Raw genomic sequence first — 25,696 nt, 5'->3', positions numbered from 1 at the left:
GCCTCCTGCCCCATGTTGTGCCATAGCAGCTGCCATCATCGCCACCCGTCCCTCTGGGTCCTGCCGACTAGTCGCCAACGGGAGGCGGCGACACAATACGGCGCGGGGGGACCTCGGCAACTGCCCCGTCTGTGTCCTGCCGACGTGCAAGCAGCCCCGGCCATCATCGCCACCCGTCCCTCGGGGTCCTGTCGACGAGTCGCCAGGGGGACGCGACTTACCAGCTCTTACTGCTTTGACCAGCTATCCCCAGCTAATGGCAGCTATTACCAGCTATTACCTGCTATTACTGCTATTTCTGTACATATTTGTACATATTGTATAAAGCTTTCGTCTCCTCTTCGCCTGCTTCAAGACTCAGTCTCTCGTCCCGGACCCCGAGTCGCAATACCCAGGAGGCGTTGGGGCAGCTGCCCCAGGCGCTGGCTGCCCATATTTGGGGCTTATCTTGTCCCACAGCGATAATCGTCATCTGCCTTGCTTGCGTTTCCAAAAAGGAAATGCGCGCAATGCCGATGACGATTATCGTTGCGTGACAAGCCCCAAGTAGAGTGACCTAATTCTAGGTCACTCTACCCCAAGTGCAAAAAGAGTGTAGTGTGTGTTTTGGGGCGGGATGCACAAGTTGGGGTGCACGCCAAAGGTGTTACATTTTTAGAGTGTAAGTGCAATTGCACAATAACTATTGCACATATATTTGAATATTATCACAAATTTATTAAACTTAACATAATAAGTGACCTCAAATATAAATATTAAAAATTGTGGTGCTATTAGGCTTTCAGGGTCAACAGCACGGTCAACAGCCGTGAAGGCTTGGCTTAAACTGGATCGCACTAGGCAACACTGGGCTCAGCTGTTTCGGTTTTTGTGAATGGCTGCTCCCGTGAAATTGTCATCGCCTTCAAAATGGTATGAGTCAGCGTTATTTATTGCGTTACTAGCCAATAATTAGTGAAGAAACGCGCGGAAAACTGTCACACGATCATGGTTCCACCGTGTATTGTTATTACCTTTCGTTTTGCGTGCTTGTTGCGAGAATGGATGTGTGTAAACAACGCCTGTCTGAACGAGAATGACTTGTTACCGAGTCCGCACTCCACTTAATCTGCTGCTTAAACAATATGTTATGTTTCCAGACGAAGCAGTTTTCTCGTTTCTGCTGAACAACAGGCACTCGTTTGGTCGTGCCGTTGGTAAAGCGCTGTGCGGCCGTGTGCTAGCAAGTTTGGCGTGTTGAAGCTCGCTGTCAAGCTATCGGCCTACTAAAAGGAAAACAAGAAGGGGTGCGCGCGTGTGTTTGAAGGGGGGTGGTGGGAAGAAATACATTGTCGGGATACCTGTCAGAGCACTGCCGAAGGAACTAGAGCCTCGGGTTAAGAAAATTTTAACTTATTCTCTGCATCTCAGGGTGCTTACAGTAACAATAAATGTTCATGATCTACCTCAGTGTTGTTGAATTACTAGTTCAATATATACATCCGTAGTACAAGCAGTACAAGTCCACGAAGTAACAGAAGTCGTTGAAGGTCACGTAAGGGGACATAACGTGCTTGCAAAATACTGCTACATTAGCAGCGCGAGAGACATGGAAAGGTAGAAATACGCATGCCACATCCGCGCGAATTCCTTTATGTCCACGTCTTTCGTGCTTATTTACAGTTCCTAATGTCAAGCCAACTAGCCCAAGCTTACATACTACTGTAGCATTTCAGTAGATGGACATAGCAACCACACTTCGTTATCCTAGACAGTTGGCAGCAGACGGCATACTAGCCTTTGACGACCATCGCATTCTGCATTCGTAAACATTGTTCGTCGCTTCTTGTTTTCAGTTTCCGTTCAACATGTTTCACGATCACCTCGCCCGGCCATTTAACACTCAGTACAGATCGTACTCCGTGTCAATGCTTCCTGGGAATGAGCGGCAAGACGTAGAAAGAGGAGGCAAGAGTAAGTACCATCTCAGTCCGTGCCTCCGACTAATGAGATTTCTACAGTCGTGCTTTATACATAATGAAAATGTGTCTGTTACACTGTGGATTATTATACTTCAGCGTTTTTGTGACACAGCTGTGTAAAGCTGTAAACCGACAAACCTACATAAACTTGTGTTTATGGTTGTTTTGCATTCAGAGACCTAATGCTAAGCGCTCTGTGTGTTTTATTACAGTTATAATGCCCCCATCTGCTTTGGATCATTTAAGTGAGTATATTTTGTGGTATGTTCCAATATTATGGTGTATGTCGAATTACCATTCTCAATCCTTGAAGTTCAGCTTACTAGACACTCATGCTCTTGCTTGGCTTCAATCATATCTTTTATATTTTTGGTGAAGTGTCATAATCGCTTTTAATGCTTTGCCATAATGAAGATAATTATAATGATATCCCATGCTCTAAATACATTGCTTTAAATAAATGCCATGTGTATACACCAGATGATCAAAATACTTATGTGCCTCAAGCACCATTCTTTTTATTTGCTTCTACTACAGCATGGCATGTCTGTACAAAAAGACGTTCATAACTAGCCTTCCTGTTTAACGTATGTCTGCTGTGCGTTGCAGCAAAAATTTTGACATATTTTCACTTGTTTTTCTTCCAGCACGGCTCAACATTGTATACCCAATGTTGTTCAAGCTAACTAACAAGAAGTCAAACCGAGAAACCCACTGTGGTGTTCTTGAATTCGTTGCTGATGAAGGCAAGGTGTACCTGCCATACTGGGTAAGGATGTCCTCTTTCTGTCAATAATTGGTCATTGTGTTTTCGTGCCTGATAATGTAAAACATGTCAGTTTCACTGATTCCCTTACATGCAGACAAGAAAGAAAAGAAGCAGTTGCTCTGGTGTTTTTGAAAACCTAGTGCTGAAGCTGCCATTGAATATGGTGATTCGTTAACCTAATGAGAAATTTCAGCATTTTCTGTATTGTTGTCAAACCATTAGTGCAGCCAGTGACAGACTTTGCTCCTCATTAGGCAAAATGCATTTCTCACAACAATTATTACTAGCTAAATTAATTACCTTGCTTTATTTCTACATTACATGACTTATAGGGGAATGTTTTTCTGAACCATGTCGACAATGAGAACAGCAAGGCTTGTAAAAGTGGGCGCTAGCAATGTGTGTGTGTTTCAGTGCAGAATTGTTAATGTTATCTCCTGACCAGTCCTTGGTAAATGGACCAGCCACTTTTGGTGTTTCAGAGGCCTTAGAGGGAATAGCTTTAAAACTCATGCTCCTGCAACTGTAGAAAGACAGTATAAGTACATGTGCTCCAGAAAAATGAAGCACCACAACCGAACAGATCAAGGAAAAAAACACATGGTTATATGTCTTTCTTTGTTCTCCTTTTTGGTTGCACTGTTTCTTTTCTTGGCTACATGATCACTAACCTACGCTCACACACCCTGATTATGGATTTATGTACATGCATTGTATGAGCACACATGTATGCTTACCATTACCTTATTCACCTAGTTGAAATCAACTCAACACATGGGAAAGGGAAAAGCTTGAAATGCCCTTATTGGGGCTTTTATGTTTCTTCCATGCAGATGCAGAGGAACCTGCTGCTCGATGAAGGTGATCTAGTCCAAGTAGAGAGTGCTACTCTTCCTGTAGCCACATTTTCCAAGTTCCAGCCCCTCTCAGTGGACTTCCTGGACATCACAAATCCCAAAGCTGTGTATCCTTGTGAATCAAGTATACTTGTTCATCAAGAAGCATTAACCGTAGTGTTTTGAGACGGATACAAGGTGACAGGACAAAGGCTGCACTCATGATTGGTTTATTCTGGGAAGGGATACAGCAATATAAGTTTTTGTACAAAGGGTCCTGCGCCAACTTAATGTTGAAGACATTGGGTAGAAGCAAGACTGCAATTGTGTGTAGATTGTTTGAAGCACATCTCATTAAAAAATGCAGTGTTGCTAGTATCGGTTACTCATCGATCTCGTTTTCTGCAGAGACAGATTTTTTAAATACTAAATTGTAACATTGCATGTGGGATTGATGATAGACTGCTATTAAGCTGGCGCATGAGCCTTTGTATGTGTACTTATATTGCTCAGTTGTCTTCCTTCCTGGAAAAAACCAGTTGTGAGTGTAATTCGTCTTGTCACCTTTCTTGTGTCCGTCTCGTAAATGCTTTGGTTATTGCTTTAAATATGAGCCGACTTGCCCAAAAACGACTTCTGATAAATGAACAAGAATCTTTATGTTGGGGTTACCCTTGAATCCTTTATTAATATACATGTGAAACGAGAAAGTGCTTTCCGTTGAGAAACTGATGAACCAATTTGAATGAAATCATGAGGAGGACAAAAGTTGCCCAAATGAGTGGTAGCACATTGCTTAATACAAGGAAATGGAAAGCAGAGCGAAGTGTGAGGCAAGTTTAGTGTTACCGGTGGAATAGCGCCACTTCGCAAGTTCTAGGTGCTGCTGTTATGCCAAATGAGTCCTGTGAAAATCCAACTGGTGGGGGAAATTCCATGAAACAGAAGGCTAGTGCCGACTACTTTTCTCTGATGCCTCGAAGTGCTGCAGTGGAGCGAGCATTGGGATACTCGCCACTACATATTCTGTGGTTGTAAAAGACGTGGGAGTTCAGTGATAAAGAGGGGGTCACAAAGGTTGCAGACCTAAGCTACATGGGTCACATTTTTGATACCTTTGAGCTATACAGTCAGCGTGTGTGAATTGAAACTTCCAGGGAGTGTGCAATTTTGTGTAATTACCACAAGGCTGAATTATTGCAGTGTAAGTAAACTGTAATTTTAAACTGAATTATGGCTTATTATGCGAACACATATGAAGACAATGTTTATCACATTTTTTGGTATTAATTGCTCCACCTTATGTAATGCCCCGCAGGGACCTGTAAGGGGTATAATAAATCATGCACCCACTGCGATAGCTTAGTGGCTATGGCATTGCGCTGCTGAGGTTGAGGTCGTGGGTTCGGTCCCAGCTGCAGCGACCACATTTCAATGAGGGCAAAATGCAAGAAACACTCGTGTACTTGGATTTAGGTGGACGTCAAAGAGCCCCAGGATGTCAAAATTAGTCCAGAGCCCCTCACTATGGCCTGCCTCATAATCAGTTCATTGTTTTTGCATGTAACATCCCAGAATTTAATTTTCATAAAAGATTATGATGATGACTATGCCACAGTGGTGTTTGGGCAGTGATATGACAAGGCTTCTTAGTCATACAAACGGATATGCGCACTGCACGGTTGCACACATAGCAACCAAATCCCAGCTGTAGCGGCCACATTTTGATGGGGATGAAATGCAAGAACGTCCGTGTACCGTGCATTGGGTGCACGTTAAAGAACCTCAGGCGGTCAGAATTAATCTGGAGTTCCTCACTACGGGGTGCCTCATAATCAAATCGTGGGTTTGGCACGTAAAACCCCAGAATTTAATACATAGCAACTGGCCAAAAAGTTTGAAGGAACTAAGATCAATGATTGCCTTTTGTGAATTAAGTGGCTTTAAAATGCATTGAAGACAAAGTAAACCCACGAAGATATCAGTATTTGTTTGTGACTTGGTATTTCTGAGAGCATACTGAGCAGTATACTGAGAGGCAGTTGGCGTAGCACGACTTGCTTTCCTGAGCAGAAGCCACTCAGCTTGGAAAATGCGTTGAGAAACTTTGCTTGCCTGTCCACTAATGACATCATTGCCATTGAGTACAACAACAAGGTAAGTGTTAAAACGCTGTGGTGCATAATTCTGGCTCTGACCCTTCCCTCCTTCTTTTGTCCTCTCACCTAGACTTACGAACTGTGCGTGCTTGAAACGAAGCCAGGCAAGGCGGTGTCCATCATAGAGTGTGACATGAATGTAAGTAGACTCCTCACTGCCTTGTGCTTGACGGTGTGGTGTTGGAGGTATACAGAATGCGATGATGCCCTTCATAATTTCATGAAAACATTGAATTCCTAATTGTAACTTATGCAACCCTTGTATGGCATGTGCTTCGTTTAGAGAAGAGGGCGTACTTTGATCTCATTTATTGAAAGGTCCACTGGGGGCAAGCACCAGGGATATTTGAGATCGCACCTGTGGGGCTTTCTGGATAGCAGTTAAACAGCACAAGATATGAGGATGACATATCTAATACAAATGACACTGTAAAAGAGCTTGATATCTCTCTCAATGATGAACTTAGATGGCACAAATTTTAGGTGAAGTACAGGTGCTCCTTGGAATTACTCCCTAGACTTACACTTGGCTACTATACAGCTTTGCCTTGCTTTCATTAAATGGACAACCGCATGAAGCCAACTAATGAAACTAAGGAAAGCATCCAACCCTGAGAATCTCAGCTCGCAGAATCACATCTTGTGCACATACGTAAATACTATACCGACAAAAATGTGGACAGCGGAACAGCCATCACTGCAGCTCAGTTGGTAGGGCATTGCAAGTGTAATGCAGAAGGATGAGTTCAATTCACACTGGTGGCAAGTTGTTTTCTCATCCACCTTTGCTTCCTTTTGCTCTATCTGTTCGACATTTCAATTAAAACTGCTGGTAATTTCTCCTATGCTTTGCTGCACGCAGCAAGGAGCCCGCAGTTCTGCATAAAACAATCGCTCACTTTCGAGGCCCCTTCTGCCTTGTCCCGCCTATGTCATAGATCCCCACAGGACGTAGACTGCAACCATTGGCCGATTGCTCACGACCATGAGTTACTCTTGAGCCAAAACTCGTGCATACATTCACACCCCTCCAATCTTCTAGCAAATGAGAAAGCGGGGAAGCGACGGTTGCTAACGGCAGGTGTAAAAGTGTTCCGCCCGTCCTGTTGCCACTCTTTTCTCACTCTCTGGCACCTTTGTCAGATGCCAATCTGGAAGGCAAGTGTACCAGAAAGAAGCTAAATTAAGAAAGGAGCGATGGCAAAGGCATTGCTATTAGTGCTGCCTTAATTGAGAGAAGTTATCTCCACAATTAACTTTTTCTTGGGTGAGTTGGTGCTTGCTGAACGACATGATATTGTAGTGCAAAAATGCCAAGAAGAAAGGTTAACAGCGACAGACAGAGCAGAAGGAAAGATGGCGCGACACTTGCAACTGTCTATTATGCAACAGTTTGAAAAAGGATATGAGCACGCATCTTTCTGCGCATTGCAGATCGTGCTGCTCTGAGCCACATTTTTCTGAGTTGAGGATACTAGGTAGGAGTAGAGCTAAAACTGCGCGGGAACTGCTAGAGGCATATCATAATCACATTAGTGGTCAAGCTTGTGTCAGTCAAACATCTTTTTCGTCATATGATTTATTATTTAAATTGCTAGGTTTGTCGCAAACAAGTCGTTTGCTTTTTGCCGCCCCCTGGTGTTGAGAGTGTGTGTGCAATATATATGTAGCAAGCTTTATGCCCAATAAACAGTTGTGAGTGTAGAGCCGTCTTTCTGTCTGCTCTGTCTGTTGCTGTTAACCTTTCTTTATGGGATTTTTGCGCTACATTATCATGTCGTTTAGTATATCTCCATTATTATTTGGTACATTCCAAAAAGGTTTTGCAGGAATATATTCACCGAAAGGCATTACACTTGTTCAAGTGTATTCTCAGTTTTGAAGAGTTGTTGGCAGGGCTCCTTTAATAAATTACCAAATCATCAGCAGCCTTCGATGGCTGTTTCGACATGACAGCTGTCAAGTACCAAGATTCATGCCCTGTCAGAATGAGGAAGCCCGTATGCGTTATGATGTGAAGATTTTTAACTGTGATGGTGCATTTTTTCTGGTCTTTAACTGTGATGGTGCATTTTTTTCTGGTCTTAATGCTTTAACCAATCCCTCTCACAGGTGGAGTTTGCACCCCCAGTTGGATACAAGGAGCCTGAACGGTCTATGAATGCTCCAAAGAAGCAAGAGAAAGAGGCAGAGGTAGGCTGCTTTGAAATGGACAATTCTGCCATCCCGTGCTCATTGTGGCAGTACTTATTGATCAGCAACAAGGTCGAGAGCTTGGCCAGTTGGTACATGATTGAAGGCGAAAAACCAGACAAGAGTACAACATAACACCACCAAAATGTGGCTTCATCCAGCCTCATTCCATCATCTTCTTGCATGTGTATGTTGTGGTTTTCGCTGGTTTTTCAGCTTTAATCTGGTTTATCAGGTTCCAGAGAGAAACGGAGAATATCTTGCATGATTTTTTTTGGAGAAAGTGTTCTGGACTGGCCAGTAGATGTGTGAAAGAATATCTATGGATCTCCTTGCGTGAGGGTCATTTTTGAGACATTGAGTGAATATGTGCTTCTACAAACTGTGCAGTACAGGGAACGTGAGAGGTTGGACGCGATTAAGCACCCTAATTTCCATGAGGATCATTTATAAGATGTTGAGTGCATTGCGTACTTTTAGAGAATGTTCATTACAGTACATACATAGTGAATGTGAGAGACTGGATGCGATTAAGCATCTCAGCACTTAGGAATGTGTGAAATGGGTAGTGATATGCATTAATGGGACTCTGAAGTGAATAATAAGTGGGGCTGTATTTGTAAATTACCCTTCTACAATACCAGGAAAGCTGCTCTTACCATCAGAGGAGTTTCCGTGAGCCAGAAACGACACGAAAGCAATAGATGGATGGCAATGGCCGCCTGAAGCTTGCGTACCTTCTCGCCATGACGTCGCGGATTTTGGACAGCGTCTGAGGGGGCCTAGCTTATTTTTTATCGGTAAAGAAGGACTACATTGTATTCCAAAGTCTGTTTTGACTACTTTTGTTTCGAGTACTGTTACTGCTCGACAAAAGCCCTAGTAGAAAAAAAAATACTTTGAAATCTCCAACGTCAATATGACATGGTGCGAGGGTTTCGCCGCCTAATTAAAAAAGTTCAAGTTTGGGCTTCATCTACTATTTTAGTGCTCAACCACTTACTACAAAATTTAAAAAAATAGAGTTTTCGAAGGATACTTTATCAACCTAAACTGATTACGTTAAGTCTTTCTCTGTAGTGTCTCTATAACTTCTTTACATTTGTCATGTATGAAGCTCACTTGACAGCTAAAGCTCTACACGCATTGGCTACAGCCGTGGAGATGAATTGTAACTTTCATTTGCTCTTGTGTTATCGAATTCATGTTTCCTGTTGCTACTGTGCTGCCTTTTTTCAGATGGACTATGCTGCCTTTGAGACAGAGGCTGCTGGCTTTGTGGTGAGTTTTCTCTCTCTCACGAAGTGGGGTTGCTTTTGAAAGAGGCTTGCGTACTAATGGTTCCACTCCTCATATTTGTGTGTGCGTGTGTTTGGGTGGCTGACCATCGCAGCCTATGCAGTACCAGATCAATGTCTATAACTAAATCCCCACCTTTACAACTCCAGAAACTACACAACAGGGTTCATTCTTTCAGTAATAACTGTTATATAGGGGCTTCACAGGGTCACTTGCAATGCCACCATGTGTCATTGTGGTAGGTTCTTGTTGTAGGTTGTTGTCAGAGATTGTAGCATCTTCTAGCAACAGTCCTAATCAAGTTGTTATGCTAATGATAAAATTAAGCATATTGAAGTGAAGTCTTGTAGTTTCGTTCTGGTCATATAATTTCTGATGGATCTTACTAAACCAAGTGAAGCCATTTCTTTTCTGCATTGTCCTTCTGTCGACCGATTAATATAAATTAGTATTATCAACCTACACAAAGTGCGCATCTGTCCCTAACTTTTTTCTGTTAATAAAAATATAAACACTTGAAAAAAATAAGGCCTGGAACCTTCATTTCTGAAAATTAATGCTCCAACCAAACGTGCCACCAGTAGATCGATAAAGTTCAACTGTATAGGTTGAAGAATGACTTGCGAAGCACCCATTTGTAAGAAGTTTATCTGACTTGAGGTCTTAGCTTGCACCAGTTGCCCATATGGTGACTGTGAAGAAAAAAGTGACACAAAACATTTACGCCAAGTCGAGAAACTAGCCAACCGCTCTTTACATTCAGTCTGTGATCCCTGGCCTTACCTGAACACTCCTACTTCCTCCCTGCTCTGTAGCGTTCAATATCTAGTCACTCTACCCGAGGGATTATGCTTGTTTGATCACTTTTACAAAGATAGACCGCTACTCCTTCGTTACAGGCATTCAGTGGCACTGGGAACAGGCTCGATGGCAAGGTTCGTTCTCAAGAAGGAGCCGCGAACAGTACAGTCAAGACAATTCCCAAAAGGTTTGTGGAACTCGTCTGTTGTTTTCGCTTTTCAGTTCCTTTGTTTTCGGCACTTTTAGTATTTCTGGTAATACTCTGTGCGTGTTCATTCCGCTAAGAGTACGGTAATTGTTCGCCTAGGCTTCAGTTTCCCATAGCGGGCACTAAATATGAACGAGAAGCAACCAATCGGTGTTATTGCAATTTAGTCCCATTCCAGTGAGGCTGGTAGTTTAACCTGTGGCCTCGTAGCACAATGGTTGCTGCACTAGATTTATTGCTTCCGATGTGGCAGTTGTAGTGTTTTCTTTGCTTTTCTTTTTCTTTCAGGAAAAACTTAATTATTAATAAACACAGCACAAGGCATTAACAGACAATATTTCTATGCAGCACATCACTTGCATCAATGAACTATGGGATCTACTTACTCATATGATAATCGATAGTGGGTGGGTCAGTCAGCTAAAATAGCACTTTGGGGTCACGTTGTAAATGCAGAATTGAAGCCAGTCAGTATGCAAGACATATCTACTTGCCAGCTTTGACAGATGTGCACTGCTCAATATGTGTGAAAAAAAAATGCATTGAAAATTAGCAGGCCAACCATAAATTTGAATCATCACAACTCTGCTGCATTTGTGTTTGGAAGCCTCTTGCAGTTCTGCACCATTAATTTGTGTCTGCTACTTTAACGAATGTGACCATCATTCTTGCTCCTAGTGCTACCTTCTTTGATGTTGCTTCCTCATAATGAGGTTTTAGAGTATTCCGTTTCTGTGACCAGGGGCGATATTCTTGTGCGATCACTTTTGGGGATACCATTTCTTTAGTGAAATCTCATGTGACTTAGCTTGGAACCCATCGAAGCATACGACTGACAGCATTCCTGGCACTGTGAGAACACAGTGAGCTTGATGCAGTGCCAGGAACGCTGCCGGTCATATATGTCGACAAGTCAGGTGCCGAGCCACGTGAAACCTCGTGGAAGTGATCGTTTCTTCCCTGAAAGTAATTGCACGAAAATACCGCTCCAGAACAACTGGAAAGCCTTCCGTCTCAAGAATCCGTATTAGTTCCCTTGTAGCTTTGTGCGACTTTCAGGTGGATGATGCTTCTTTGCTCTTGTAAAACTTTCTCCTGCTTGCCGATTTCTGGAGGAATTGTTTGCTCCTTCAATACTTGAAACAGTCATGAAACTGGCCTAATTTGATGCCGCCATTTTTAAAACTTTCAGTTACATAAGCTCAGCATTGATGCATCTCCTGATGTAGTCTTCTCATCCTCGCACCTTTCAGGGGCATTCCAGACTATGATTACACCATTGGCACCCTCCGCTTCATCCGGACAGCTCGGCCGACTGTAGAGGATACGGATGTGAGTTGATGACGTTTTATAGTCATGTGAAATGTTTTCTGGCAGCATCAGCGTCACTGCAGGTGTTGGTAATAGCTCACTGTCACAAAATGTGAGTATAGTAGCTCTCCTGTAATGACCGTGATCGTGTGATCAAATGTACATAAATGGCTTATGAAAAGAAACACACATCAGTCAGTTTCGAACTCTTTTGAAGACAATGTCCGAGAGTTGTATATTAATATTGTCATGCATATGTTGTCTTGCTCTTTCCCGGCAACCATTTTTCGACAGATTATCACTCTTGTCAAATTATTGTTTGGAGCAAAACACGCCTACTGTATTTGAAAATTGTTGGATGTTATCATGGCTACCATAGCAAAAAAGTTTTGTCTAATCAGATTGCGGGCGACGCGAATGGTCTTGTACATTCTCGAATGCAGACAAGCACCAGCGGCTGCTCTGGCATGTATGGTGATGAGTCGTGTAGATAGCAAATGTACTTGACCGGTTAGCTCAGATGTTGACAACTGGCGACTGTGCTTGCTACTGTCATTGTGCTTTGAGTGTTGCTCGTCTTGCTGGGTACAAGTTCAACCAGTAAAATGTTCAACTCGCACTTCTGGCAGGTCTATTTTTTTACTGTCACTGCAGAGTTACAAGACACATCGAGGTGAAGTGAGCTAATCACAACAGTTTGAAATTGATGCATGGTTTCGAAGTTTGCCCTCCTAACCAAACAGGAATTGTAGGAGTTGTGTTAAGGATTGTCTCCCTTGTTTCAATTTATAAAACTGTTTGTTTGTTTGTCCCTAGGTTTTTTTTTTTTGCTGGGGGGGGGTGTCAATATTTGCTGGCAACAAGTGCTTGTAATAGTATTATTTAGGTTGAATTGTAAAGTTCTCCACCAGAAGCGTGTGTGTGTCTTTTTAGAGACACTTAATAAAATGGCATATATGTACTATATTCCTGGTGCGCAAGGCATTTGAGGACATAATGATGACTTCATGAATAGCAACAATATTTTAAGCAAGAATCGAAATACTTGTTCTAAGTTTTGTACTTCGTTTCTTTCACTACTGTTTTCTAAGTCTGATGAATAAAATAATCTTCAGCCTCAATTATATCAACTAGGATGTCACATTTAGGTGACTTATTCACACAAGTTCACAGACAGCCACCCTTGTGTTGTGCAGGTCTTGTTGGAGCACGTGAATACATTACTTAAAAGTTACGCATAATGACATCCTGCATGGAAAGCTTGGCTGTTGACTCTGCCACTTGGAGCTGCTCCGCAATGGCAACAATTGACCTTTCAGCGTGTAACCACAATGCTTATTTTTCTTTTTCTCAGATGATAATTGGCCATAAACTTTTGTCTGACCCCGAAAGAAAGTATTTGGTGGCATTCGAGAAAATGGCAATCTCCCAATCGCTGTGATCGACGTGTAAGGCATCATATGGCTGCATCTCTTATGTCAGACTGAAAGCTGATACAAACTTAGAATAAATGTGCTATATAGGTGACAGAGATGTTGGTGAAAACAAAGTTAAGCGTCTAGACATCTAGAATAGGAATGTTTATGTTTATGGCGATTCGAAACGTGACCTCCAATGCCTTGCACACCCGGTAAGCTACCATTTTGTACATATTGAACTTCTTGTAATGTTTGTGCTAATGTAGCAATGGTGTTGTGTACTGGGCAGTGTTGGTATAGTGCATCTTTGATGAAAGCATTAATCCTGTTGTTCGTTGTGTTTGTTTCTTCCTTTTTAGGGCAAGCCTAAAGACGAGTTTTCGGCCTTTTCAGGCAAGGCACATTCTCTGAGACAGCAAAAGACTGTGAAGTGAACTAGTTATCATTTCACTTAGGCATGAAACATGATTGGGCACGACATTAAACAGCAGCTGAAATAAAGTTTACAGATTTTATATGATTGCTGTTACTAATTCTTTGTGGTGAGCAGCTGTCTTACTTAATATTATGGAAGCAAAATGATTGGGAAGGCTAATGCAGTCAATCCTTGTTATAATGAAGTCGCGTCAGACACGAAAATACCTTTGTTATATCCTATACAGCAGAACCTCATTGAAATTATCCAATTTCGTACGATTTCCCGGTGCCAACGTTCATGATCGCGAACACAAAAATTACCCAATGCATTTAAGCTCCTCTTTTCTTGATTAATATGTTCCCGAAAAATGTGATTTTTCAGCACTAACGTTGAATACATTGCCATACTGTGATTCTATGATACGTTTTCTGGCTACTAGATCTCATGTGAACAAGAAAAGGCACGAGGTGCGTGCAATCGAGAGCAGTTGGCATCCACCGCGGCAGCTTCCCCTCAGTACTCGCTCACCCCTGTTACATGAAAATGGTGGCATGGACTCTGTTTCCTCTTCTGGTACCAGCAAATATCCTCATGGGTCGTCGCATTCACAGCTATTGTTACCAACCCTATCGCAATAAGCATCTTCACCTATCTGTCTCACAGCGCATGTGACATAGTGCCACTAGCAGCGTACTTCACACTTTTAATTGGCCATAACCCAAACATGCTGCCGTTCCCTGCTACAGGTGGTGCGAAATGAGCATCATGTTTCACTCTGGTGGCACCTTATTCTGGCCAGCAGCTCGATTTCATTTCGGTTTCCGCAATAGGAAAATAAAAAGCACGTCACGGGTCGCTTGTGCCTCAGCAGCTCGACACAGTTTCAGCATCTCATGCCACAACAATTTTCGCCTAGGCATACCAAAACTTCCTGCCAAGATGCCCTGCCCGATCGGAATTTGAATCTGTTGAGCCAGGCAATTGACCTAGGCGAAGCTGTTGACCCAGGCAGAATATCAGGAGCGCAAACGTGAGCGTGTTGAAGCTGCGAGAACGACAACATAAGCCTCAGGCCGCTCAAGCCCCAACAGCTTGGTGTGCGTCAGCGCCTTGTGCTACAATGATTCACACGTTTCCCATTACATAGATGTCAATTGCAGTTAGGCCTGCCAGATTTTAAAGTGACTTTGGATTGTACATTTTTCTGGTTAATCTGCTTTTTTTTCTCGCGTTTTTCTCCCCTAAACGTACGAACTAGGTTCCACTGTATTTGTTATAAGCATATGTTTGTTACACGCTGATGCCAGCACTGCATCTTAGATTTACTTTGTTCTTGTTATATCCATGCTTGTTTCATCGAAGTTTGAGATTTGATCGCTTCACACATTGTGGTTCCTCTATTGATGCTTTGAACCACTAACGAAGTTGTTAACATGGATTCACTGCTAACTAACTCGAGATATTTGTGCATATTTCATGAATCTTTTCATATATGTAATGATGCTAGCATCACTGACATTCACAGACTTGACAATATTGTTCACAGCCATTCTGTTTATTTATTCAAATTATCATTTAAGTATACGGATATTGTGTTGCATGCATGTGGCTTCGGATTTGTGAAGCTGTGGCTACACCAAAATTCTTAACAAAATTGTGTTGTATTGATACTTACATAACCAGTTGCCAAACTTTGAACTTGAAATAGTGTACGTAACATTAATTTTTTTTAAATTTCATTTTATTCACATGAACTTTGTCGTGGTAGCACAGTATACTTGCTTTGTGCTTCTGTGCTTTTCAATGCATGCTTCTGTTTCTTACCGTATAGTCACCAATTCTCGTAGTAACCAAAGTTAACCAACCTTAGTTTGCTGAATGTCTAGAAATGCATTCATACACTCTCAACAGTAACAGCAACCCTTGGAATACTGTTTAATTTTTCACTAATAGTCCATTGACAACAGTCGCAATTTGGCAAAGTCCCAACCTGCGCTGGCATGTGACCTAGTGCACTTTGTGCAAAGTTCCATTCAGTGGCAAAGTGCCTCATAATCTGTTGGCAGCCACAGCAATGCTTTGCCTGTGGCCACAATACAGCTGAGCAAAGATGAATATGGTCGTTGACCTTTGCAGATTCGTACACGACGCACAGGGAAAGTTGAGCACTGTATGAAACGTGCACGTAAAAATAAAATATGGGTCGGGGAATGTTCCAGCCAGAAAAAAAAAAAAATACACAGGAAGCATCGATAGCGAAGTTGTGTACGAGGTCTGTGGTGCGGATCACCATCTATAGAAGTCTATGCGGCACTCTTTTTATCTCTGTCCACTAGTAGAGTTGAAGATACAGGCACTTGAACGACAAGCACTCTCACTAAAGCGCTGATAGAGTTTGGTTGCACATGCACACAAGGCTTCAAGTTCACTTTGGAGTCTGAAGTCTGTACGCCTGTAGTGCGAGGCCACTTGAGTTTTGAGGCATGGTCACTGTTGGTATTGTGCGTAACTGCCTCCGTCTGGACTGAGCGCATTTGCAGCGGTGTCGTCATGGCTGTTCCATTGTGCATCACACGCCAGTCTCGCCGTTTCTGCCGTACGTCTTGCGAGGCTTGGCTGTCTTGATGGTGGTGGACCCTCCTATTTGGCCATTGCTGCTATTGACCTTGTTGATGACCACCAGGGGCTTGGGCTCCCAGTAGTAGTCACTCGGCGTCTCCACTTCCATCTGAGGCTCCAGTGCTTCCCGCACCCGCTGCACAACAGAATGTAAGACATTTCAGATTGCACTTTAACTTAAAACTTAGGACCCATACACGCAGATGGCGACAGGACCGAAGTTATGCACTGCAATTAGAGGCATCCTGCAGAATAATGTCCCCGATGCTGTCATGGTTCGTACGATTTTCCAGTTTATGCATTCACGCAGATTCAACATCCCATTTTCTCTCTCATTCTCCACTGTGCTCTGAAATCTATCAGCGAAGTTCTGGAGCCCACACTACATTTAGTATGTTAGTTTGGTGAAAGCTGTATTTACCTACAGTCACGGGCAAAAGAAAAAAATGCAAATTCACGATCTATCATCACTGAGCTATAAAACGTGTAGGAAATTTGCACAGCTCTCGCCTGACAGCTTGATCAAGTGAGAGTTTCAGAGGCAGGAGTGACTGACCTCAATAATGCCCGACGCCTGCGTCTTGTGGAGGGCCTTTACAGCGAACACGGGCACAATGCTGGCGATGAGGCCGAACAGCACCCATCCCACGATGTCCACCCACATGGGGAAGTGCTGCTTGTTGCGGTAGCGCAGGCGTGTCAGTGACATGCCTCCGCACACCATGATGGCCTGCACGCCAGAGCGATTGGTCACACACGCGCATTTAGCTGCAGTATGTGCAGTTATGAAAACCTGCTTCACCAACACCTGAACAACTCCTGGCTACTGTACAACCATATTTTGGCTGTTGCAACTAGTATATCGAGGTTGAGAGGGTAATATAATGCATAAAATAGATAACTTGTTTCTGTACAGTTAAAATGGGCGCCACGGGGAGCGAAATGCAATCAAAGTTGACAGTAGATTAGATGGAGTAGAAAGATCATATAATTTGAAGGCAGAGATGGCGTCGGCTGATGCACGATATGGGTGAGATCCATGAGATAGCTTTTTTCTGCAGTGGACTTAGATTAGCTGATGATAGTGATGGACTATTCTGGTTAACTTTGCTTTAGCGCACAGGCCTCTGCGGCTGTATTCATGAGCTTAATTAAATGCATTATTAAAAAAAAAGAAGAGCAACTCCTATCGTGCAATGTTTTGAAATTGGGCTTCCCTGCACACCTACTATGCCAAGCGGTGAAAGGGCAAATTGTCCACCACCGAACAATTCTTCCTTTCCTGAATCTTCATCCACTTTGCAAATTTCCACAGTACAGGGGCGGGGCCGTACTGTGTAAGCATAATATTCCAACGATTCTATTCTTATTACCCATCTCAACAAGTAGCTGACACCAAGAATGACTGTAGTTGTAGCATCCTGCCAGTCGCTGACAATTAAAGGGCAAAAAGAATGGAAAATGTAAAGCATTGTTACATAATGCAGCCACTGATTTGCCATGTGCAGAGTTGTGATGCAGAGTTTGCCGGTAGCGCATTGTAGTGGGGCGAGGAATCGGCTCAAGTTTCATGTAAGGTTGTCGCACCAGAATAGTTGGAGGTCGTATTGCTGACAGTAAAAGAAAATTATTACTGTAGGTATACGGAGGATTGTAACTTTTTCCCTATAGGGTGTTTTGGGGGCTATCGTGTGCCAAACGTTAAGTAAAGCAGATGTGCACTGTGCAAATGCAACCAACTCTCTATATAGGGCACTGTCCTCTTAAGCAACAGTATTTATGACTGGAGTTGCAGTAGCGCACCCAGGATCTCTCCCAGGGGGGAGGGGGGGGGGTGTTGACAGTTTGCCAATACCATCTAAACAGCACTAATTTCAATTTCTTCACGGGAAATTGTAAAAAAATGCGCTTTTTGCGATTGTGCAGACGATTGCGCGTCTTACATCTTAGTTGCAGTACTCAAATGCGCAAGGAAAGAAAAGGGGTTAAACAAAAGGAGGGTTAAGTCGGCCTCAGGGGGGGGGGGTTACAACCCCCGAACCCTCCCCCCCGTCGATGCGCCACTGTGGAGTTGTCACTGGTGCAACGAGAAAGCAATTCTGCCAAGGCCTATGCATGCTTTTGCAGACATTGCTCATTGTACATATTTATTCTTGTATTTAATGAAGTGTGAATAGCATCACGAGTCCTTTCCACAACAAGAACAAAAAAAAAAAAAAAAAGGGAAGCGAGGGCTATATGAATCGTCAGGCAGTCTATGTATAAGGCACCTTGCGCTGAAGCTTTCCACAGTAGAAATCTGTTCCAGAACACTCAGCCTAGAGAGCGAACGAAGAAAAAAATTGGAAAGCCATGCTCCAGATTTGCAATGACCGTTCGGAACGCTTATTGCGAGGTAAAGGTTGCGCTCGAATGTGACGTTACCAAGCTTGGGCTTTGCAGAGCACAGCATTCAACCCTAAGAGAAGCACCTCTTGGCAATTAGAAGTGTTTCGTTTTTTTTTTTTTTCTTTCTTTAGTAGCTGGGGTCAGTGACTCTGGTAGGATGAATGAAAGAGTTGCAGCAGTGTCCTCTGGCCGGTGCAGAGGGCCTCCGTGTCAGTCAGTTTGTGCTGTCTGCAAACCCAAGGCACACCCAATTTCGTAATGACACAGCAGTTTTGTAGTTGGCATATCATGACTCAGCACAACGGTGCGCCTGTGTGACTGCGAAACCACTGTGTCGCTGCACGACTGGATGCTGCTTCATGTGTACACAAGTTGCAATAGTCATCCATTGCTCACACTTTTTGAAACCACATGGCATGAGCGACAGAGGGCTGCTCAGGTGTGCCTCCCATCTCGGAGGCCATGGTTCAGCCAATGCAGCTCGCCGCGTATAGCGTGTTTCACATAATGCAATTGTGCAATGTGAAACGCTCCAACGATCATCACCAGGTTTGTTTCACATGTTCTGACTTTACTGTCGCTCTTCCAGTAGCGAGCGCGTTAATCAGTTTCTGCTGACACCCCAGTGCATTCATCGCACCTTGCTGCCGCATTTCCATTGGTTGGATGCAGTGTCACTGCGAACATTTCCACTTAATACAAACTTCACTGCTGTGGATGGAATTGCAAACAATTCGCAGTATTTGAAGCAGGATTATAACTTCCTATTGGCGTTATACTTACCACAAAGACCAAAGGCGTGATGAGTCCCCAGCAGATCCTAAGATAGATGTATGGCACGTGATGCATGATTTCAGTCTGACCACTCAGTAGGTTGTGGCCACCTGTAAAAAAAAAAGGAAAAGTGTGAAAACTGTGTGCTCGCATTTTGCGACCACAGCTGGCAGCATAAAAGAGTCAGTTCGGTGTTTGATCATTCATGTCAAGCTGAGTAATATTTATTTATAAAGAATGTCGGAATTTATGGATTATATGTGCAGGCCATGAACAAAGTTGCCGCTATGTCGAATAGCACGAAGCCGTAACTTTGGTTGCCGACGAAGCGGCACTGGTTAGGCCTAGCAGCCTAAGCAGTGCGGCCAGCCAAGTGACTGGTGACAAGCAGTCGCGGAAATCTCGCCGCCAGTATATTCGCACTCGTAGACATCGGTGATCGAGCCTGAGATCACACGCACCGACTAGACTGACAGCCGTAGTAGTGGAGTATGGATCTACGTGCGGTGCTTTCCATTTTTGAAAAGTCTGTAGGCTGTGTGCTCGTTTTTCTGTTCGCACTCGTAAACCTTATTGACGATCGAGTGTGAGGTCAGACACACGGGCTTGACTGACGGCTCTCGTAGCGGAGTACGGAAATTTGTCAGCTACGTGTGTGTTTTGGCCAGTGGCTTGCCTTGGTTGGACCGCAGTCTGCAAGTCAACCTTGTGATCTAGTGCGATAGCATCGATAGCACGGTTGCGTATTCGAGGCGGTGCAGAGCGCCTGTATGGTAATTTATTATTCCCGTACCTCGTATTGGCACGCCAAGATGTCGACGGGTTATCGAAATCGGCAGTAGGCCCTTATGTTGACACGCAGGAGGCACCACGATTGCATTTCTTTCGCATTGACGTGATCGCAACTTTATTTTTTCATTGGTATCTGCGTGTATGCTTATAACGAATATCGGATATAACAAATGTATTTTTTGTTCGATGTGACTACGCTATAACAAAGTTTGCCTGTAATTGTTTATCAGCAAAGAGGGATCACGTTTATCATTAAGCAAAGAAAATACCTTGAAATATGCGATGCCACATGATGTATTAACGCTTCGGTAAAGGCACGGAATTTTAGAATAGAAACTTTGGGTTCTCTTTCCTTCTCTAAAGCAAAAGGCATTTTCTACGCCAGACAAATGCAAATAGACCCTTTTAAAGAATACGTCGCCACCACTTCAGGCTTTATAGTCTTTAGTGTCGATTTAGGAGTAGCTCCAAAGCATATGTCCACTTCAACTGTGTGCACTCGTAGTGTGTGGTGGTCTGTGCATAATGCCATATGGTTGAAGTAATGGTCGCTCACCGTAGAACCAGCCGAGCGCGCAGAGCTCGAGGAAGGCGATGAGTATGAGGGAGAGCACCGCTACGTAGTAGTCTGTCATTTGGAAGTAGTAGATGCCGCCCTGCGAGTAGTCACAGACAACAAATTTAACGCTTGCGCGTAGCTTTCATGAAGCTTCTCTCTAGACGTTCCTACTAGACCTCATACAGGGAGTCGGAACTCTCACCCTTATCCGTTAATTCTGGCCCTCTTTCTCTTCTTCGCAAAGCATAAAAAAAAGCATAAACTCCGCAAAGTAAGAGTTGATGGTGAAGGAATCAACATCGACATCAAGAAACTCCGCAAAGCAAGAGTTGATGGTGAAGGAATCAACGTCGACATCAAGTAATGTCCACCACAGCCTCGATGCATCTCTTTATATCCCTGTTCACTGGTTAGCTGTACAGTGACACGGGCGCACATACTACGGCAATTCAGCCAGTAGTTTTTGTCCAAAGCCCCGTAGCAAATTAATCTTGGGATAGAACTCTGTAAGAGATAAGTAACTGAAGACACTTGCTAATTTTGACTAAAACTTTTTCTCATGAGGCTGCCGTCATGAATGGGAGTCCCATAATGGCACTTGACCTGGAGAATCTACCAGGAAAATTACTTGCTTATTGGTATATGTCATGGGGACTCCAAACACGATACAGCAGTAGAAGGGTACTTGCAGCTCCCCTCCCCCTCTCCCCACCCCCCGGCTACGCCACTGCGATCGAGGCTTTGTTTTCACTTGAAATTGACATTTTTTTTTGCGATAAAATGCATTAGTGTGCGAGAATACGAACTGCATTGCGCAAGGGCTAATTGACACACTGGCTCGTTAAGTTATTAACACATAAATGCAATGGGAAGCACATCACGTGTCTCTTGCCTGTGTGATGTACACGATGCTGGTGATGAAGCAGGCGACGCAGATGAAGAGCAGGAAGAGGCCGTGACCCTGGAACCTCTGCTTGATGAAGCGGCCGTAGGACTCCTCCAGGGCCTGCACCACAGTGCTGGCGATGGTCACCTGCGAGCGTCAACGCGGCTCAAGACTCGAAGCTCAGCGAAAATTCGGCAGAAAACATGGGAGAATAATTGTGAAAGTCAATCGACAGCTTTCCGTGGTAGACCTGCTAAGATATATGCTGCTGGGGACACTTACAAAACTTACGTTAGAACACTTACGTTACAAAACGACACTGAAAATCATTGCAAGGATGCTTATCGTTCATTGAAATCAGGATCGGCCCATTAAGTCGTACCTTTGATTTCACAGTCTCTGCCGGATTGGCCCAGCGAGGATGCTTATCGTTTGTTGGTATCAGGATTGGCCCATTAAGTTGCTGCCTTTGTTTACACAATCTCTGCCATATTGGCCCAGTTTTAATTAAACTGTCCCTAGGATCGGCCCAGCTTTACTTGGCCAGACAGCCGTCCACGGAAAGTGGGGAAGGGGACGAGCCAAAGAAAGCTTCACTTTAAAATATTCGACTGCATGAAAAAGGAATAACACTCTGCCAGCGGATATATCGCAAATTTCTGTCTCAAGGAGAGTACCTGAACTGAAAGTGGCGCGCTCTTATTTTGACAGCGCTGGAAAAATTTTTCTTGCTTACCGCTACTTTGCCTTAGCTGACATTTCACAACAAGACTGCATTTATTTAGAACGTGAGGTGTCTTCATCGTTTAATTGTTCTTGCCTTCTAAATATCCTCGTTCTTCAAAAAAAAAAAAAAGAGACAGACCACTGTTGTATGTACTACACCTCGCCATTGCAAAAGTGAGATGCTGTATACAGAGTCTTGCTGCCGGTGGGCAGTTAAATGTCATGGAGAACCTGCAGGCAAACAGTGATAGGTGTATAACTGAAAGACATGAACGAAAAAAGAAAATTATGCGATACCATGGAAACTGATTCTCAAGGTAAATACAGCTTTGCAAATCCGCTGAATTATTTGTGAAAGTCATTTGCGCAACATTTCCTTCTCGTTCCTCGGCGGTCATGATGGCCTCCCGCGTTGTCGCAGAGCCTCGTATCGCTTTTCCAACTAGTCCTTCTTTGCCAGTCATTGCAGCAGCACCCTGGGCCGCTGCTTTGCAGACTCACAAGGTTCATTAACCTCTGGCGTGACGTCAGAGCCTCCGACCACCCAGCGAGATCCGGAAACAACGGCGCCTTTCTTTCTCCCTCGATGACCTACTTCCTGTTCACTGGCTCCGCCTCCACTGCAGCCCTCTCCTCCTCCATACGGCGGTACGTTCTGATTCTATCAGCGGAGAAATTCCGGCCGCCGACCACGAAATTGAAGGAACGAGCCAAAGAAAGATATTCGATTTTAAAGAAAAAAATACGCCATCTTCTTGCGATATTTCAGCGAGAACAAAGGGGTAAGTGCTAAATCTTTGTTTTATTCTGATATAAATTATATGGACACTCCAGGCGCATTTCTGCCGTCGGCGTCGCCGTGAGGTTCCGTATAAAGTCCAAGGGCAATAAAATCGTCGACGCGCGCCGCATGCTGTATGTGCGAGTGAAAGCATGCGAGGGTGAGCCGGCGATCACGGCTCAATCTCGCGCACGCAAAGGAGGAAAGCGGGGAGGAAGCCGTCTTCCGTCGCGCGCAAGGCACCGGGAGGAGAGAGTGAGGAGGGGGGGGGGGGGGGTTTCTACTCCGGGCGGCCGCGCGCACCCGCCCCGGGCCGCTGTATCTTGAAAGCCATCTGCGACGGGGACAGAGTCCGTCGTGCGATGTATTTTTGCGGCTTACTTCGCGTGCGTTGGTGCGAGAGGCAGCACGAAGGTCCAATTCGCTCGCTGCTGCTGCGGCGCTTTTTTTCCGCGGTCATCCAGTGAGATGTGTTCATGTTTGCTTGTGCGCGCGTGACACCATGCTTGTTAATTTAGTAAGTATGCGTATGTTTACATGTTCATACGGCCGATAAAACTACTATCCCTACTACGTATAGCTGTCGACTAATTTGCTTTCGTAATCGATGCTTTGCCTTTCGGGCGATACTGCGACTTTTATAGTTAGAATTTTTTATAGTTGTTAGAATAAACAAATAACGCAGGTAAGTGTTCTCCACGGCAGCGGGGCAGCCGTCAGCACTTGACGTGCCTCCTTTGGACAGACCGGTCATGTACAGCTTCCATTAACTTCGGTGATCTAACGGGAACCGGCGCATTCGGCATGATATGACGTGTTTGGTCTTTTTATATTTTAAGCGCCTTTAGCTTAGGGTTAGCTTAGATTTTAGCTTAGGCGCCTGTTCCTGCGCTGAGCGTCGGCGTCCCTCGGCGTAACCGAGCAAACGAGCACAGCGGGGGATGAAAGACGGCGATAGCGAATAGAGCGCAAGAAGGAAAGCGGAGGAGAGTATGGCGAAAGGGTAAGGAGAAAGGCGGAGTTCCGCACGAGACGTGCTCTACGACGGCGAGCAGGCATGCGGCGCGCGCGTCCACCGATACCATATATGGAAACAAAGCGCTGGCGTGAGCTTCGGACCCACTGTGCACGCGCTTCTTCGCCTGCGATGCCGCCGCTAGAAAATGTGCTCCGCGCGAGCGGCGTTCCCGTGTTCACGCTTTATTTCTGAGCAATAAGCGACACAACCGGTGGAAATGCTTCGTCTGTCGCTGCTGATAAACGAGGTGCCCGAGCAGAGGCTCGGCGCCGCCGCCGAGAGGACCCTGTCGTTCAGAATGAAATGCTTTGCCACAATATAGTATAGCGAATTCAAGACACCTGAACAGGTGCGCTCAAAACTCGCATTAGGGAGTATCGTAATCGGCGGTGATCTTATTTTTTTTCGTCCGATGAATACCTACAAAGTGGGCAAATCAATAAATAGTCACAGGGACGTTTCACTTCGCGAACGCGGGTTACGCGCAAGCGTATGGACGCCGCGAACATGCACATGTATAGCGAGCACTGCGGCGTTGAAGCACGAACGGAAAGGGCACGAACGCGGCGATTCTCATTAGCGCCTCCTCGGCGCTCGCTTCCCTTGCGGCTTCAAACATAATCTCGCCGATTTTACAGACGGGCTATCTACGCTTACGCGTAAAGAAACAAGTAAGCGCTTTATAGACCTAAGGCAAAAATGAAAGCGTAATGGTTCGACGGTGGTTGCTGGTAGCGGCTGGCTGACCTTTATTTTATTTCATTTTGTATTAGCAATAGACGGTACATCAGCATTTTTACAAAATAACACGATTTAAAAATATTGTAAAATAATCTACGTAAGTATCTTGAGAAACTATGTAGGTTATACAAAGCGGTATCTTGTGGCCCTGCCGTAACGATTGGCTCCCGCGGGAGCCAATGCCATCACTGCTCCCGTCGCTTAAAGTTGAAGAAAGATGTCTTTCCACTTTATGTACAACAGTTCCGAGCATTTTTGACGTGTTTTCTTACACTTCGCACCGTCGGCTATTTTTGGTACCATCTCTAGGTGACGCCGCCGACGACAACGGCAGGATCTTCGCGTAATGGGGCATATAATGCTGTCGCATAAAAAAAAATTGAAAGAAATGTGTTCCTGATTCCCTCGCTGGGAGTAGTGCGTGGCGATCGATTGCGGCGCCATTGGTGCCGTCAGTGTGTTTGTGCGTGCGTACATTTTCGAGCTCGCGTAAAAACTCCACAACACATTGAGCACAGCCGGCGCAAACGACGCTGCATTTGAGTGCGTGCTACGAGAGCAAGCGCTTCAATTTGGCCTTACTCGAAAGCATGTTTCCGGGCTTTCTCGCCTGAGCGCGAGCAAATTGAATCGAAGAAGCTACTCCTGAAAACCTCCTGATGCATTTGTTTAGAAAATGTCGTTAATGTAGAACTACTCGCACGCTTTGGAAAATAAAAAGAATCACCGACCTCGGCGACCATTACGATACTCCCTAATGCGAAGCTTGAGCGCAGCTCTATACGTCTTTTCATCTCGTTTGTCAATATTTTGTATTATGATTATATAGGTACACGATTGTATTATACAGTGCCCCCCCCCTCCCCTCGGAAGCGCAGATGAGATCGCCCACGCGGCTGCGGATGCCGTGGCCGCCGGCAACTCAGCGCATGTGCAGGCCGTCTCCCCTCCGCTCCTCCTCCGCTTTTCACATCATCCTTTCACTGTAGCCTCCTGCTTCACTTTCCTCATCGCACTCTCTTCTTTCATCTCCCGCTGC

General features: G+C 44.5%; 2 protein-coding genes across 3 annotated transcripts in view; one reads left to right on the top strand and one right to left on the bottom strand.

The window, feature by feature from the left end:
- The first annotated feature begins 814 nt into the window (after window positions 1–814).
- Window positions 815–25,696, top strand: part of LOC119446497 (ubiquitin recognition factor in ER-associated degradation protein 1) — a 44,104-nt gene continuing 19,222 nt past the window's right edge. The window contains exons 1-12 of one of the 2 annotated variants that reach the window (XM_037710933.2): window positions 815–912; window positions 1,836–1,953; window positions 2,174–2,206; window positions 2,609–2,730; window positions 3,564–3,694; window positions 5,651–5,723; window positions 5,796–5,864; window positions 7,838–7,918; window positions 9,158–9,199; window positions 10,117–10,205; window positions 11,480–11,558; window positions 13,315–13,475. In XM_037710933.2, the coding sequence (XP_037566861.1) occupies window positions 910–912; window positions 1,836–1,953; window positions 2,174–2,206; window positions 2,609–2,730; window positions 3,564–3,694; window positions 5,651–5,723; window positions 5,796–5,864; window positions 7,838–7,918; window positions 9,158–9,199; window positions 10,117–10,205; window positions 11,480–11,558; window positions 13,315–13,389 (915 nt within the window). In that variant the 5' untranslated portion in view covers window positions 815–909 and the 3' untranslated portion in view covers window positions 13,390–13,475. Of the gene's footprint in view, window positions 913–1,835; window positions 1,954–2,173; window positions 2,207–2,608; window positions 2,731–3,563; window positions 3,695–5,650; window positions 5,724–5,795; window positions 5,865–7,837; window positions 7,919–9,157; window positions 9,200–10,116; window positions 10,207–11,479; window positions 11,559–13,314; window positions 13,476–25,696 lie in introns of those variants that run through there. The other variant, XM_049664185.1, reaches the window with a different exon arrangement.
- Window positions 15,291–25,696, bottom strand: part of LOC119446496 (sodium- and chloride-dependent GABA transporter ine) — a 98,144-nt gene continuing 87,738 nt past the window's right edge. The window contains exons 9-13 of the mRNA XM_037710932.2: window positions 21,398–21,538; window positions 20,503–20,602; window positions 19,164–19,264; window positions 16,549–16,722; window positions 15,291–16,128 (exon numbers count right to left, since the gene is read on the bottom strand). Coding sequence (XP_037566860.1) covers window positions 15,943–16,128; window positions 16,549–16,722; window positions 19,164–19,264; window positions 20,503–20,602; window positions 21,398–21,538 — 702 coding nt within the window. The 3' untranslated portion in view covers window positions 15,291–15,942. The remainder of the gene's footprint in view (window positions 16,129–16,548; window positions 16,723–19,163; window positions 19,265–20,502; window positions 20,603–21,397; window positions 21,539–25,696) is intronic.

Source organism: Dermacentor silvarum, chromosome 3 (assembly GCF_013339745.2).
Source record: "Dermacentor silvarum isolate Dsil-2018 chromosome 3, BIME_Dsil_1.4, whole genome shotgun sequence".
Taxonomy (NCBI): Eukaryota; Metazoa; Arthropoda; class Arachnida; order Ixodida; family Ixodidae; genus Dermacentor; species Dermacentor silvarum.
This window is presented reverse-complemented; position numbering and strand designations above follow the sequence as displayed.